General features: G+C 42.6%; 1 protein-coding gene across 1 annotated transcript; it reads left to right on the forward strand.

Annotated features, from left to right (window-relative positions):
- Positions 1-3,352: 3,352 nt before the first annotated feature.
- On the forward strand, positions 3,353-9,096 carry LOC135524044 (protein fem-1 homolog B-like). Its single transcript, XM_064951184.1, has 2 exons — positions 3,353-4,494; positions 4,703-9,096. Exons 1-2 carry the CDS (start codon positions 4,247-4,249, stop codon positions 6,336-6,338), a joined length of 1,884 nt encoding a protein of 627 aa, XP_064807256.1. The 5' UTR covers positions 3,353-4,246; the 3' UTR covers positions 6,339-9,096.
- The last annotated feature ends 7,402 nt before the right edge of the window (positions 9,097-16,498 follow it).

Genomic DNA, 16,498 nt, shown 5'->3' on the forward strand with positions numbered 1-16,498 from the left:
TCACTTCAAATCATTGGTTTTGGTCTGACATACATTTTTAAAATAAAAAATCTGAGTGTCAGCAACACTTGTAACCATAGAATTGCCCTACAGCTCGGCTCAACCCCACATCTTATCACTTATTTGGCTAAATAATTAACCATAGTTTCCTCTTTTGATTAACCACTGCAGTCCTAAAATAGACTGTTACCTTGAATGCAACATTAAGATGTTAAAACATTTGAACTCCAATTGAACTCTGTCTGACATTTCCTGACATCTAATTTCCCTCTCTCTTCCACACCAGTTGTTCTCAGCAGACAGGACAGTGTGTGTAGAGAGAACACATTTACCAGGTGGAGTCAGGCTTATACTTCATCGCCCTGGACCGCTACACCAACAATGCAGAGGAACTCAAGTTTGGACTAGTGAGTCACCAACTCATCTTATGCCTTCCTTTCACAACTCGACACATACATTACATGACCAAAAGTATGTGGACACCTACTCGTCGAACTTCTCCTTCCAAAATCATGGCGTTTGTCCCCCAGTTTGCTGCTATAACAGCCTCCACTTTTCTGGGAAGTCTTTCAACTAGATGTAGAAACATTGCCCTGCTAGAGCTGCCCCGGTGTTACTGTAATTTAATTATACCAATGTGTTTTCATTAATTGAATTCCCTTAATCTATTTTATGAGAATTTGTAAGATTCTTGTTTGCATAAAATAGACGGAGACCAGTCTTATCAATAATAGGTAACATAATTTATTCTCGGAGCGCGCTGCCACGTTACTACGAGCAATAGTTTATATACAATAACATGACGTCATTTCATTTCTTAACAGAATCCCCTCCTCTCGCCCGGGACAAAGGGAACTTTAAAAGTTCATTCTGACCCCCCTAGCACATACACAGGACACACAACACAACTGAGTTAACTTTTGACCCCTCAACATTATCGATCACCACTTAGCTGACAGTTCTAATTAACAGAAAACCTAGGAATGCACTCACTGTCTTATCTAAAACACCCCAGAGCTAAGTTTCGTCGGTTCAACCATAGGTTAACTACCTTATCTGTTTACTTAATCCACAACCCATTTCTTTCTTCCTAGTTGGAATGGTGTTCATTAACTTTAATTACTCCTTGTCTGTGTCACACAGTCCCTTCTTATGAACTCATATTATTAATCAGATATAATAAAACAGAGTATAAGTTTACTTAGTTACAGTTCCATTTAAAATGATTTTTTTCCAGTCATTTAATCATAATTTTCCTAACACCCGGTCAACTGTAAGTGCTGTTATTGTGAAGTGGAAAATCTAGGAGCGACAATGGCTCAGTCGTGAAGTGGTAGGCCACACAAGCTCACAGAATGCGAGCACCGAGTGCCCAAAGCGCGTAGCGTGTAAAAATCGTCTGTCCTCGGTTGCAACACTCACTACCGAGTTCCAAACTGTCTCTGGAAGCTCGGGAGCTTCATGAAATTGGTTTCCATGGCCGAGCAGTCGCACACAAGCCTAAGATCAGCATGCATAATGCATAGCGTCGGCTGGAGTGGTGTAAAGCTCACCGCCATTGGACTCTGGAGCAGTGGAAACGCGTTCTCTGGAGTGATGAATCACGTTTTCACCATCTGGCAGTCTGACGGACAAATCGGGGTTTGGCGGATGCTACCTGCCCGAATGCATAGTGCCAACTGAAAAGTTTGGTGGAGGAGGAATAATGGTCTGGTCCTGTTTTTCATGGTTCGGGCTAGGCCCCTTAGTTCCAGTGAAGGGAAATCTTAATGCTATAGCAGACACATTCTAGACGATTCTGTGCTTCCAACTTTGTGGCAACAGTTTGGGGAAGGACCTTTCCTGTTACTCCATGACAATGCCCCCATGCCCAAAGTGAGGTCCATACAGAAATGGTTTGTTGAGATTGGTGTGGAAGAACTGGACTGACCTGCACAGAGCAATGACCTCAACACCATCGAACACCTTTGGGATAAATTGGAACGCCGACAGGAATAATTTCGAATAATTTTGCACGCCCAATTTTTCAGTTTTTGATTTGTTAAAAAAGTTTGAAATATCCAATAAATGTTGTTCCACTTCATGATTGTGTCCCACTTGTTGTTGATTCTTCACAAAAAAATACAGTTTTATATCTTTATGTTTGAAGCCTGAAATGTGGCAAAAGGTCGCAAAGTTCAAGGGGGCCGAATACTTTCGCAAGGCACTGTATGGTTAGACTGTTGTGGTCCATGTTTGGTCCGTGTTCTAGTGTACTATAAAACAGATGGCTCTCCTATTCTTAACACTTTGACGCATCATATTCAAGGTTAGAACTACCTTTCTAGGGGTTCTGATGGTTCTAGCCTTGAGATGCATTTTTGATAACATATCTACAGTATTTCACTTTTTAATGTGTATAGTATTGCTTACTAGGTGTTGTCCAATTAATTCTGTAACCACTCTCTCTTCAAATCAGGGTTGATTGGAAAAAGCGGTTCAAAAGCGGACATTATCATATTTTTGTACTCCCTGACGAAGGCCATGCAGCCAAAACACGTCAGAGTTTTAAAACTTTGTTTCCATTGAACATGCCATACAAATAAAGGCATTTTCTTGAATTGGTATGACTAGACATTAGATAGTGACTAATCATTAGATAGCTAGTTAGCAGAAAAGTAGATCAAAAAAGCATTTTGTATTATTTAGAAAATAGTAAAAATAAAGAAAAGCCCTTGAATGAACGTCCAAACGTTTGACTGGTACTATATATAAAATCAATATGTATTGGTCACATACACATATTTAGGAGATGTTATTGCAGGTGCAGAAAAATGCTTGTGAATTTAAAAAAGTACACTTTGAGTAATTATATAATACATAGATCAATAATTAAATACATTCAGATAAATAGATACAATTAATACATTTTAGTCCGTATTTTTGTATTTCCTTGCTCATTTAATTGTGGGGGTTTATTTGTTAATTCATCTTTTTATGTGTTCATTCATTTATTTATTAATGCATTTCATTCTAATTACAGCTGGTTCGGTCCGCCATAGTAATGAGCCTTGCTGTTGGAAAACCACATCACAACAGTGTCCAACTTCCGGCTGTCGCAGATGCACATCCTCCGATTTTACTCCTCCACTTTCCTCTGCAGTCGGTTGCTTCAGCCTTACCACTCAAACAAGCCCTGTGAAGAAGCAGAGATACTTTTGAGGAGATGGAAAACTCAATTGGAATAGTATTAGTGCCCATTGTGTACGTTGCCCGTGCGTCGGTAATGGGCCGCGCAGTGCATTTTGGGTGAATCTGGGACAAGGACAGCGCTCCTTTTAAGGAGTGAATGGGAGTCAATTGGTCGCTAGCTCAAAAACCCAACATTGGCATGTAATTTCATGAATAAGAAGTACATTACAAATATTTTGAGACGTGATATAATTAATTTGTCTGTAATATCGTATAGCTTTGTAATCGTGACATTATGTACTTTTGAGGAAAATAGGCAGGTTTGTCGACTCAGCCTAACAACTTCAACGCGATTAGTCGACAGTCTGCTGGATGGTGCTTAATACGTTGATATCTCTGTATTTATTTAACATCTTTGGTTAAAGAATTCTGTGCATCCCCGGCCTCATTCACATTGTAGCTATCGGTTTCTATTCGGAGGCATTTTGGGAGTTGAAAAATCACTTCCGGCAAGTAACTTGGATGGTAAAGGTTAAAGGTATTAAAGGTAGCCTTGCTCTGGTCTCAAAACATTCACATTGGTGGGATATATCCGAGCAAATTCTGCATTGATCTCGCCTGCTTCAAAGTGTTTAAAGAGGAGGAATTCAAGAAAAGCGATGAAACAGCAAGACGTTTACTGCTCTCTCTTCCAAGTATTATCAAATCTTTGGTATGATACATAACTAGCTACTTACACGGTTTTGAACGTTTGCTTGCTTAGATAACGTTAGCGAACCTCAGTTTATGCGTTAGCTCGGTGCCACCAAATATAGGACAAAGTTGCAAATCGAACCCAAAAGTTAGTACAGACAAATAATACGAAGTAGTTTTCATGCGACTCGTTGTCTTTTTAGGTGCTGTGGAAGAATGGGTTTTAGTTAATAAACGAGTTATCAACCACGCTCAATTGAGTTTTTCATGTGAGCACTGGAGATTGTTTCGGTATTTTAATGGGAGGCGGGCTGCGTTGGAGTGCATCTAGTGGGCGACACTTGCGAAGAAGGCGGAGGTGCCGGCGACCTGCTAGGCTTGGATGGAGTCGCTTGCCGGGTACGTCTACAAAGCGGCCGCTGAGGGCCGAGTCCTGACGCTGGCCGCCTTGCTGCTCAACCACTCCAAGCCAGAGACACGATATCTACTGAGTTATGTGACCCACCTCGCCGGCCAAAGGTCAACTCCTCTCATCATCGCAGCTCGAAACGGACATGACAAAGTTGTGAGGCTGCTGCTGGATCACTACAGGGTGGATACTGAACAAACTGGCACAGTCAGATTTGACGGGTTAGTATTCATGAATTTAATAATTCTATCTGTTCACCACCATGGTAGCCTGGCAGCACACCAACTCCTCAAATTCAATTGTGTGTTGTCAATTGTGTGTATTTGCACTTTATTTATGTTGGTATAATTGTGGGAAATTAAGGTCTTTAATACACTTCCATGTGCATTTGATGATTGATTAATTCTACCCATCTCCTCTCTCCTTCAGGTATGTCATTGATGGGGCCACTGCTCTGTGGTGTGCGGCTGGCGCAGGACACTTTGAGGTAGTCCGCCAGTTGGTGTGCCACCAGGCCAAAGTCAACCACACCACTGTCACCAACTCCACCCCCCTGAGGGCAGCCTGCTTTGACGGGTGTCTGGACATTGTGAAATACCTGGTGGACCACCAGGCCAAAATCGGCATCGCCAACAAGTATGACAACACCTGCCTGATGATTGCTGCCTACAAGGGCCATACGGACGTAGTGGGCTTCCTGCTGGAGCATGGAGCTGACCCTAACTCCAAGGCCCACTGTGGGGCCACCGCCCTGCACTTTGCTGCTGAGGCGGGCCACCTGGACATCGTTAAGGAGCTGGTGCGCTGCCAGGCTGCCATGGTGGTGAACGGCCACGGCATGACACCGATCAAGGTGGCGGCGGAGAGCTGCAAGGCGGAGGTGGTGGAGCTGCTGCTGTCTCATGCCGACTGTGGCCCGCACAGCCGCATCGAGGCCCTTGAGCTGCTGGGTGCCTCGTTCGCCAACGACCGGGAGAACTATGACATCCTCAAGACCTATCACTACCTGTACCTGGCCATGCTGGAGCGCCACCGCGATCCCGTCAGCCTCATCGCCAAGGAGCTACTTCCGCCCATCGAGGCCTACAGCGGCCGGGGCGAGTGCCGCACCCTGCAGGAGTTAGAGGCAATCCGGGCAGACCGCAACGCGCTGCACATGGAGGGCCTGATGGTGCGTGAGCGTATTCTGGGATCGGATAACATTGACGTGTCGCACCCCATCATCTACCGGGGAGCTGTGTACGCCGACAATATGGAGTTCGGCCAGTGCATCAAGCTATGGCTGCACGCGCTGCACCTGCGTCAGAAGGGCAACCGCAACACGCACAAGGACCTGTTGCGGTTCGCCCAGGTCTTCTCCCAGATGGTGCACCTGAAGGAGCCGGTGGGGGCGGAGCCAGTGGAGCAGGTGTTACACTGCAGCGTGCTGGAGATCCAGAGGAACATCGCAAGGGTGGAGGCGGCGCCTGAGGCAGAGCTGCACACGGCCATGGACAACTACGAGTCCAATATGTTCACCTTCCTCTACCTGGTGTGTATCAGCACCAAGACTGTGTGCGGCGAGGAGGCACGTGCCCATGTCAACGAGCAGATATACAACCTGATCCAGCTGGACCCGCGTTCACGGGAGGGCTTGTCCCTGTTGCACCTGGCCATCAGCTCTAGCACGCCTGTGGACGACTTCCACACCAACGACGTGTGCAGCTTCCCCAATGCTCAGGTCACCAAGCTGCTGCTGGACTGCGGTGCGCAAGTGAACGCGGTGGACCACGAGGGCAACAGTCCTCTGCACATCATCGTCCAGTACAACCGGCCTATCAGCGACTTCCTGACACTGCACGCCATCATCATCAGCCTGGTGGAGGCTGGCGCCCACACTGACATGACCAACAAGCAGAAGAAGACGCCACTGGACAAGAGCACCACAGGTGTGTCGGAGATCCTGCTTAAGACCCAGATGAAGATGAGCCTCAAGTGCCTGGCGGCACGTGTCGTGCGCCATCACCAAATCACCTTCCGCAACCAGATCCCTAAGACCCTGGAGGAGTTTGTGGAGTTCCACTGATCCACCTGGCCAAGGAGGCTTTTTAAACCATTAGAAAACTTGTGTTCTTGTGATTTAAAAAAAAAAATGTTTTGTTTTAATTTTCTATCAAATCAAAATGGTGCTTGCTGCTGATGATGATGATTAGGAATAGTCGGATGCATTTTGTTTTTTAAAACAATGGTTCCTTTTTTCTGTTTTAAGTATGAATCACAAGTACCAGCAGCATCTCCCATATCTCTCCCACTGAAGTGTTACGGTCTGTGGCTGTCATTGTGACACAGTGGGTGTCACTAGCAGAAGAGAATGAGGACATTGTCAGCCAACTTTGAGCTTTCACTTTCCCAAAGTCTTCCAAAGAGAATACCTGGCAAAGCCAAGCATCCACACAATGGTGACAACAGCAGCACCTTTTGGCTGCTTTAATGCATGGACCCAATTGTCCCAGACTTCCAGCTAGGTTCGCAACCATGAAAAGCAGCATTACTCAATTGATTCATTTTTTATTAATTTTGCAGGTTGCCTGTTGAAGTGGTGTTGTTTGCAGTGATTATTAAGGCCCGTTGTTTGAGCAAGTGAATGTGTGTCTGTGAGAGAAGAGATGAGAAGGTAGTAGTTGAAATACTTAAGAGTTTGTTTTTTCATAACCAATATTTAAAAAAAAGTTTATTTAAGAGGTGTGTGTGATTTTGTTTTGTACTTAAAAATGTATAATGAGCTTTCTTTTACATGAACACTGACTGGTAAAGATGTGCCTTATTTTATATTTTGGAATAATTAGGCCTAGATATCCCTTGTAACCAAGTCACCAACACTTGGGTTGTTGGCCCTCCTGACTTGCTTGGCTTCTGTGTGTGGAGACTCCACGGCTTTGGTTGAGCATTGCCACATAATGACCGTTTTTAAATGGATGCTGCTGGTATTGATGTTTGAGCATGTCTTCCATTCTCTGTCTTGTGTTTGTGTGTGGGTACACATGCTAAGTGAATGAGAGGGACTGTGGATTGTTCGTGACAGTGTTAAATGTTGGCTTTTAGCCTAGGCTTTTCCACTCATGCTTGCAACCTGTCCTTTGTCCTAAACTAACGATTCTAATGTCTGTCATTTTGTGTGTTCGAATCAGATGATCAGAGATTAAAGCTGAGAATGAAAGGTGATTCGATTCAAGATTTTCATCCAAGTAAATCATAGTGTGGTGTTGTACAACTGAAAATGCTATATTGATTTGAACAGATTTTACTTAACCGTGTGACCGTATGTTTTTATTTTGGGGGGCTTGAGTGGAGATTGTATGTATTTGTATTTTGTGCAAATTAGCCTAAAGACAGTTTAACTCTGTTCCTTCATCAGTTTACGTTTGTCAGAAATGCCAATACCAAATGTTTTAACATTGGTCCAAAAAATGTCATGTAAATGTAACATTTTCTGACATCCAAGAGGGTAGTATCAAAATTGGTCCAATGTCGCATGCAATGACCCAAATGTCACGCATACAGATGGCTTCTGGATTGAGTCAGAGTAACAGTGGGCTTAAATCTTAACTGATAATTCCACACAAACACACACACAGCTATCATTTCATATGGAATCTGGCCAATTTACCCTGTTGTTATACAGATATTGCTCAATTGTTAGGATTTTTCAATTTCATGGGATATGATGGAATGTGCCATAACACTGGTAGATCTTTTCTGATGGATATTGTAGTCAAGGTGCCCTATTTTGGAGTATTTTATTTTTAAATGTATTTTTTACCTCCCTTTTTCTTCCCAATTTCGTGATATCAAATTACGATCTTGTCTCATTGCTGCAACTCCCCAATGGGCTTGGGAGAGGTGAAGGTCGAGTCATGCCTCCTCTGAAACAACACCTGCCAGTTTAACCCGTAAGCCAGCTGCACCAATGTGTTGGAGGAAACAACACCATCTTACTGACAAATGAAGTCATCCTGCATGCACCTGGCCTGCCACATGGAGCTGCTAGAGTGCGATGAGCCAAGTAAAGCCCCTCTGGCCAAACCCTCCCCTAACCCGGACAACGCTGAGCCAATTGTGTGCTGCCGTATGGGACAAAACTGTCGTAACATTCAATTATCAATTAATTTCTGTCATACCATTCAATTATCGATTAATTGAATTAATTATTGCACCATGCAATCAATGATCAGTTCTTAAGATGTCTTTTCCTTATCTTTACTGTCTGCACCATGATCTATTTAGCCTGTGCACATATGACAGACAGTTGTTGTTGGTGGGAGCAGATCCCTGGAGGAGCGTGTATTGATCCTGCTGTAGAATTCATTGTGGCCAGCAGTTCTAACAAATGAGTCACTCAGAAAAACGAATCATGACTCTCGAGTGGAAGGGCTCAGCACAGCAAGACTGGTGTGCTTTTTGGCCAATGGCAAAGTGGGATAAGGGCACCGAGCTGGCACCCACATTCTCATGTCTGGGGTGTGCTGGGGGTCCCTGAGAGATGGGGCTGAAGCAGGTCCACACTCGCCATGGTTACAGCTCTTCTGGCATCTTCCCGATAGCTACTTGCTCCTCCTCATCCTCCTGCCTGTTGAAGAAGCCCCGCTGGGAAGGCAGAGAGAGGGGAAAGAGTGAAACCCAGGAGTTAAAGCAAAGAAAATCACTCAATCTCAGATTGATTGTCTGCGGAGCCAAGTTAACCTCCCCTTTCATGTAAAAAAAAGTTATGACCATCATGTTGTTGTTGTTGGAAAAGAGTACTGTAATGATCTTTTGTGCATGTATTAAACTGAAAGTTTGACCAATTCCAGCCCTTTTCAATTTATATATTTTTAAGAATCAATATGATGAAAATCTGTCGCAGTGACAGAGAACTTGAGCCCCTGGAAACCAAAACATTTAACCAGGCGTCTCCAGGCAGCAACATACCGGTAACCACTAGATTAAAAAATATATATTTCTGCAAGGCAAGGCAAAACAGTTTAGGAAATGCCTGAGAGCATTTCACTATCTATCAATTATATCAGTGTTAAACCATTTCATAACACCAGTGAAAGTGTAGAGCTCAGGTAATCAACTTTATAGATGTATTCATAACCCTTATTCCACATTTTGTTGTTACAGCCTGATATCAAAATTGATTTCATGTTGTTTTTTCTCACCCTTCTACAAACACAATACCCGATAATGGCAGTGACATGTTTTTAGAATTTGTAGCAGATGCATTGAAAATAAAATACAGAAATTACAAATGTATGCAAGTATTCAAGTGAATACATGTTAGAGTAACCTTTGGCAGTGATTACAGATGTGATTCTTTCTGGGTAAATCTCAGTGTTACACAACAGCCATAGATAATCAAGCTGATTTAAGTCAAAACTGTAAGTAGGTCACTCAGGAACATTCAACGTCGTCTTGGTTAGCAACTCCAGTGTATATTTGGCCTTGTGTTTTAGGTCATTGTCCTGCTGATAGGGGAAATTGTCTTCCAGTGTCTGTGGGAAAGCAGACTGAATCAGGTTTTCCTCTAGGATTTTGCCTGTGCTTTGCTCTATTCCATTTCTTTTTCTCCTAAAAAAACTCCCTTGCTGGTGACAAGCATACCCATAACAGGATGCAGCCACCACCATGTTTGTAAATATGAAGAGTGTTCACAAATATTTGAGGTAGAGGTCAAGTCTTATAGACTTAAAATGTGCGCAACACATGACTATAAACCTAGTAAGAGACTCCCTTGGTCATTAGTCCATACTTGTATGAAAGAAATTTCATCAGGCACTATTTAAATCAAAATAAATGTCCTTTTAAAATGTAGACAGATTACAGTAATAAAATTACTTGAATAAAAGTCACTGTCTCCTGACCCCTCCTCTCAACATCGAAAATCACTACTTGATAGGAAGAGGGCAGTTTATGCTGAGGGTGATAGACAGGCTGAGATGTACAAAGTGAGATAAAAATACAGATACTGGTGGACAAGGAGGCATACAAGCAAAGGGTGGAGAGGACCCTCTCCTCAGGAAATGCAAGGGTGGCCTGGCAAGGGATTAAATCCATGGCTATAGTGCCCCCCACATAGGCATGGGAAAAACCAGTGCTGACCTTGGGGGATATGAGGGCCAACACATGGCTAATGAACTGAATGTTTTCTTCTCAAGATTTGAATCAGACAACTTTGTGTCAGAGGTAAAACAAATGGACGCATCATTACAAATGTTTGAGAGAGTTGTTGTTAATCTGATGTTTTAAAGTTGTTCAGGGGATGTAACACATACAAAAGCACAGGCAAAAATAAGTGGACGTGTTAAAGCACTGTGCTGAACAAATTGGCTGGTGTTTTTATAGACATTTTCAAATCCTCCTTCGACCAGCAACACGTGCCAGTATTGTGGAAAAAATCAATAATTATACCAATTCCTAAAGCATCCAATCCCTCTGTGCTGAATGACTACCGCCCTGTCGCCTTGACATCCTTAGTAATGCAATGCCTTGAGAAAATTGTGAAAAGTCATATTCTCAGTATCACCCAGAAGCTTTTCGACCCATTTCAGTTTGCCTATCAGCCTAGCAGAGGAGTTGATGATGCCATTCTTAACCTCCTTAACATGGTCTATAGACATCTAGAGGGGGCTAAATCCCATGTCAGGGTTCTGTTTGTTGACTTTTCTTCTGCCTTCAACACAATCCATCCAGCCTTACATTCTGGCACAGAGGCTCATTCGGGACTTCTCGTTAGATGAGGGGCTGGTTTTGAGGCTGTTGGACTTCCTGAGCCAACGCACATGGCGAGTCAAAATAGGTCCCCATGTATCTGATATACGCAAAACCAACGCAGGCTTTTATTTTTTGATTCAACATGTTTTTTTTAAATCACATGTTTGAAAGGGGAAAATGACCAGTTCCCTGAGGTCCTGGTCTTTGGGTACTTATACAGTGATACTATGTTCAGTCTGCTTATAGAATGGAAAATATATGTTAATAAGGGATGACAGTTACCTCAAATGGATTGTGATTTATGTATTGCTGATTTCATTTTGTGTTTTTGTTTTGATACAAATGTGACTAGATTGGGATCCTGGAGTGAGAATTCTAGTTAGTGGGCTAACTTCATGATCTGGTAACTCTTCTGTTAAGGGTTGCGTCAATCGAATCTGGTATCAGGATAAATATGACATTGAGTCACCGATTGTATACTATGTACTTTTTATTAGATAAGCAATAAGTGGTAAATGCAATTTTCTTATATACGGGTTCGCAGTAACACCACGCAGGGTAGAACAGAGAACTGACTTGTTCCTGACAAAGTTATTATAATATACTCTGACAGAAGTAGTTCCTGCTTCCGAGCTGGCCTGTCAGAGTAGACTGGGCGTGGTTTAAACTCACCCAGCCTATCTTTGATTGTTGGCGCACGAGCTGGTCCCAGCCCCCTAGGCACTTCAGCGGTCAGTCGTTGTAGTTGTGTAGAATATACAGTTATCACACACCTGGCTCCTGTTATCTAACAAAAGACTGTTTGTTCCCTACCCTATGTTCTGTATGTGCCCCCAACAATTCATGATAGCTGCCTACACCCAAGGCCAGCCACAGCCTTTCCGCTAGTCACACCATATGTTGCAAAATGTTGCTTTTAACATACACAGACACCCTCATGATAGGCCAAGCATATTTTCAATCCTCACACTTCCGAGAGGTAGAATAAGGGAGTTTGGACTAATTTAGAAAATGTTTTTTAGCAGTAAAAAAATAGATGGCATCATGAGGCAGGAAAATTATGTGGATATATTTTTTTTTTACATTTTATTTCACCTTTATTTAACCAGGTAGGCTAGTTGAGAACAAATTCTCATTTGCAACTGCGACCTGGCCAAGATAAAGCATAGCAGTGTAAACAGACAACACAGAGTTACACATGGAGTAAACAATTAACAAGTCAATAACACAGTAGAAAAAAACGGAGTCTATATACATTGTGTGCAAAAGGCATGAGGAGGTAGGCGAATAATTACAATTTTGCAGATTAACACTGGAGTGATAAATGATCAGATGGTCATGTACAGGTAGAGATACTGGTGTGCAAAAGAGCAGAAAAGTAAATAAATAAAAACAGTATGGGGATGAGGTAGGTAAAAATGGGTGGGCTATTTACCGATAGACTATGTACAGCTGCAGCGATCGGTTAGCTGCTCAGATAGCAGATGTTTGAAGTTGGTGAGGGAGATAAAAGTCTCCAACTTCTGCGATTTTTGCAATTCGTTCCAGTCACAGGGAGCAGAGAACTGGAATGAAAGGCGGCCAAAAGAAGTGTTGGCTTTAGGGATGATCAGTGAGATACACCTGCTGGAGCGCGTGCTACGGGTGGGTGTTGCCATTGTGACCAATGAACTGAGATAAGGCGGAGCTTATATTGAAGCAACATCTCAAGACATCAGTCAGGAAGTGAAAGAGCTTGGTCGCAAATGGGTCTTCCAAATGGACAATGACCCCAAGCATACTTCCAAAGTTGTGGCAAAATGGCTTAAGGACAACAAAGTCAAGGTATTGGATTTGCCATCACAAAGCATTGACCTCAATCCCATAGAAAATGTATGGGCGGAACTGAAAAGCTGTGTGCGAGCAAGGAGGCCTACAAACCTGACTGAGTTACACCAGCTCTGTCAGGAGGAATGGGCCAAAATTCACCCAACTTATTGTGGGAAGCTTGTGGAAGGCTACCTGAAACATTTGACCCAAGTTAAACAATTTAAAGGCAATGCTACCAAATACTAATTGAGTGTATGTAAACTGCTGACCAACTGGGAATGTGATGAAAGAAATACAAGCTGAAATAATTCATTCTCTTTACTATTATTCTGACATTTCACATTCTTAAAATAAAGTGGTGATCCTAACTGACCTAAGACAGTGAATTTTTACTCGATTTAAATGAGTTTAAATGTATTTGGCGAAGGTGTATGTAAACTTCTGACTTCAACTGTAAGTGTGGAAGTGTGTGTGCCTGTGGGTTTGTGTTATGTGTGAATGTATGTGTTGCAGTGTCAGTGTAAGTAATAAGTATGTGTAAGTGTGTGGGTGCATAGAGTCAAATAGAGTTAGTGCCGAAAAGGGTCAATGCAAGAAGAATTATAGTAGAAGGCTTGTGTCCAAAAGTGATTGAGGACCTATTTTATGTCACGTGGTTATGCCCATTTATGTACATCCTGTCCGGATGTTGACACACTATCGAGTGAGGGGTTATGTAACCTGATAGTGCAGCTGTTTCGGGTTAAGCATGTGTTTGCAATAAAGCTGTCCTCCTGATTGATGTGTAGGGACCTTGTTGAACTGTGGAAAGTGTTTGATCATTTGAAAGAGTTGTGAAATTTTCGTAGTGAACTTATGGATCTGCTGTTTGGTAGGCGTGTATATGAAACAGTAATTTAAATTGTCTTAAAAAAGAAGAGTGGGGCAGAGGTGACCCGGGCCTTTGACTCTATCTTGGAGGAAGGAGGAGCACACAAGAATGTGCAGACTGACGGCGGTAAATAATTTTTTAGTAATACTTTTCAGAAACTCATGAAGAAGCACAATATCATACATTTTGCTACAGTTTCGGATTTGAAAGCTTCAGTGGTTGAACGCTTCAACAGAACTTTGAAGGAAGGATGTGGAAATACTTTACAGCACACAACACCCATAGATATGTGGATATAGTTCAAGATTTAGTAAAGGGTTATAACTACAGCTACCATAAGTGTATAGTATGTAGAAACCCTCCAAGGTCTCTTCTGAAAACTCTTTTCAAGTCTAAAAATATGTATGGTTTCCCCCTTCGGCGTAAGAAAAAAATAGATTTTAAATTCATAGTGGGTGACTTGGTACGTATATATATCCAAATTGAGGGGTGTTTTCGACAAAAAATATGAGCAAGGTTACAGCGATGAGCTGTTCACAGTTACCACGTATACCCCCTGTCTACACGTTAAAAGATTATGATGGGGAGCTTATAGAGGGTTCCTTTTATGAGAAGGAACTCCAGAAGGTACAGCTGGGTAAAGACAAAGTCTTTCACGTGGAGGAGATTCTGGATCAAAAGAGAGAACAGGGTAAAAAATGGCTGTTGGTCCATTGGAAAAACTGTCTACAAAAGTTTAACAGTTGGATATTAAAAGAAGAGGTGGCGAAGGCAGTGGGGGTTATAACTTAAACCCTCAGGCATGATAAAAACTTCTCCATTCGAGTGTACACGGGAGTGCATCATGGAGCACAGTGGAGTTTACCTGACTCTTCCCAATAAATGCGTCTGCAGATATATAAAGGCATAACAAAAGTTTGAATTATACAACCAATTTTCCAAAGCCAAGAGTTACCAGAGGCCTGGGAAGTTGAGATTTGTCTACCTCCTTTGTCATCTCCTAATGTCACAGCTAGCCAATGTTCACCAGGCATCGTCATCTATACTATTCTACGGTATCCTAGTCCGTTGCGCTCTGACATCGCTCGTCCGTGTGTATATAGTCTTAATTGGGTAGGTGGGGTAGGATGGGTATTGACAATAAACATGGCGGTCGATCCTTCCATTTCTCAATAGGTAGTTCATCACAAACCCATACTCCACAAAATAAAAAATATCTAACAAATTACCCCACATATACCCAATTAAGACTATATACACATGGACGAGCGATGTCAGAGCGCAACGGACTAAGATACCGTAGAATAGTATAGACTACAGAATATACATATGAGATGAATAATGTACGATATGTACATTATTAAAGTGACTAGTGTTCCATTCCTTATAGTGGCCAGTGATTTCTAGTCTATGCCTATAGGCAGCAGCCTCTAATGTGCTAGTGATGGCTATTTAACAGTCTGATGGCCTTGAGATAGAAGCTGTTTTTCAGTCTCTCGGCCCCAGCTTTGATGCACCTATACTGACCTCACCTTCTGGATGATAGCGGGGTGAACAGGCAGTGGCTTGGGTGGTTGATGTCCTTGATGATATTTTTGTCCTTCCTGTGACATTGGGTGCTGTAGGTGTCCTGGAGGGCGGGTAGTTTGCCCCCGGTAATGCGTTGGGCAGACCGCACCACCCTCTGGAGAGTCTTGCGGTTGCTGGTGGTGCAGTTGCCGTACCAGGCTGTGATACCGCCTGACAGGATGCTTTCAATTGTGCATCTGTAAAAGTTTGTGAGGGTTTTAGATGACAAGCCAAATTTCTTTAGCCTCCTGAGGTTGAAGAGGCTCTGTTGTGCCTTCTTCACCACACTGTTTGTGTGGGTGGTCCATTTCAGTTTGTCAGTGATGTGTACGCTAAGGAACTTTCCACCTTCTCCACTATAGTCCCGTCGATATAGATAGGTGGGTGCACCCTCTGCTGTTTCCTGAAGTCCACGATCATCTTCTTTGTTTTGTTGACGTTGAATGAGAGGTTGTTTTCCAGGCACCACACTCGCAGAGCCCTCTTTTGTAAGTGATAATGAGGACTCTTTTGTAAGTGATAATGTGTTATTTGTTGTAACCAACAGTCTACAAAACTATTATACAGAAATCCAAAATAAGTATGTCAGCATAGACCTGTCTACAACATAGTTAAGTAAACAATATGATTTCCCCAGATGTCTCTAAATCATAATTTCCCAAACTAAGTCCTTGGGACCGCAAGGGGTGCACGTTTTTTTTTTGCCATAGCACTACACAGCTGATTCAAATAATCAAGTAATCGTCAAGCTTTGATTATTTGAATTAGCTGCCGAGTGCTCGGGCAAAAAAAACCGAAATGTGCACCCCTTGAGGTTGGCAGGCCGAGTTTGGGAAACACTACTCTAAATTATAAAATTATGTCCTGCACTGAATGGTGTAACAGGGGTCTAGACTAGAGGAACAAATTGCAATACATGAAATGCAGGCTAGAAAATACATTAAATGTATTTCAGTCATGTCTCTGTTTGAGCTGTCTTTTACATTGCCTCTTATCTTTTGATAATAAAAATGGGCTGTGTGCCTATAAAGAAGTTTTGCCTCTGGTAGTGTTCTTGAGCCAAAAGCGGTGCTTATAGTCTCCAGAAATGACCTCATTGGACAGAAAGGGGGACTCCTCCATGCAGCCTCAGCAAAATACATTTATTTCAAATGTAATTTATATAAATAATAGTACAAATAAAAAAGTCAGTTCTTTACATTAGGATGTTTGATAATTGACTGCAAATCAAGTCATTTTAGTAA

This window comes from Oncorhynchus masou, chromosome 31 (assembly GCF_036934945.1).
Source record: "Oncorhynchus masou masou isolate Uvic2021 chromosome 31, UVic_Omas_1.1, whole genome shotgun sequence".
Lineage (NCBI taxonomy): Eukaryota > Metazoa > Chordata > Actinopteri > Salmoniformes > Salmonidae > Oncorhynchus > Oncorhynchus masou.

Coding starts and splice junctions, on each gene's coding strand:
- LOC135524044 (XM_064951184.1), top strand. CDS start 4,247: ATGGAGTCGCTTGCCGGGTACGTCTACAAAGCGGCCGCTGAGGGCCGA. Junction 4,495..4,702: donor GGCACAGTCAGATTTGACGG/GTTAGTATTCAT, acceptor TCTCTCCTTCAG/GTATGTCATTGATGGGGCCA.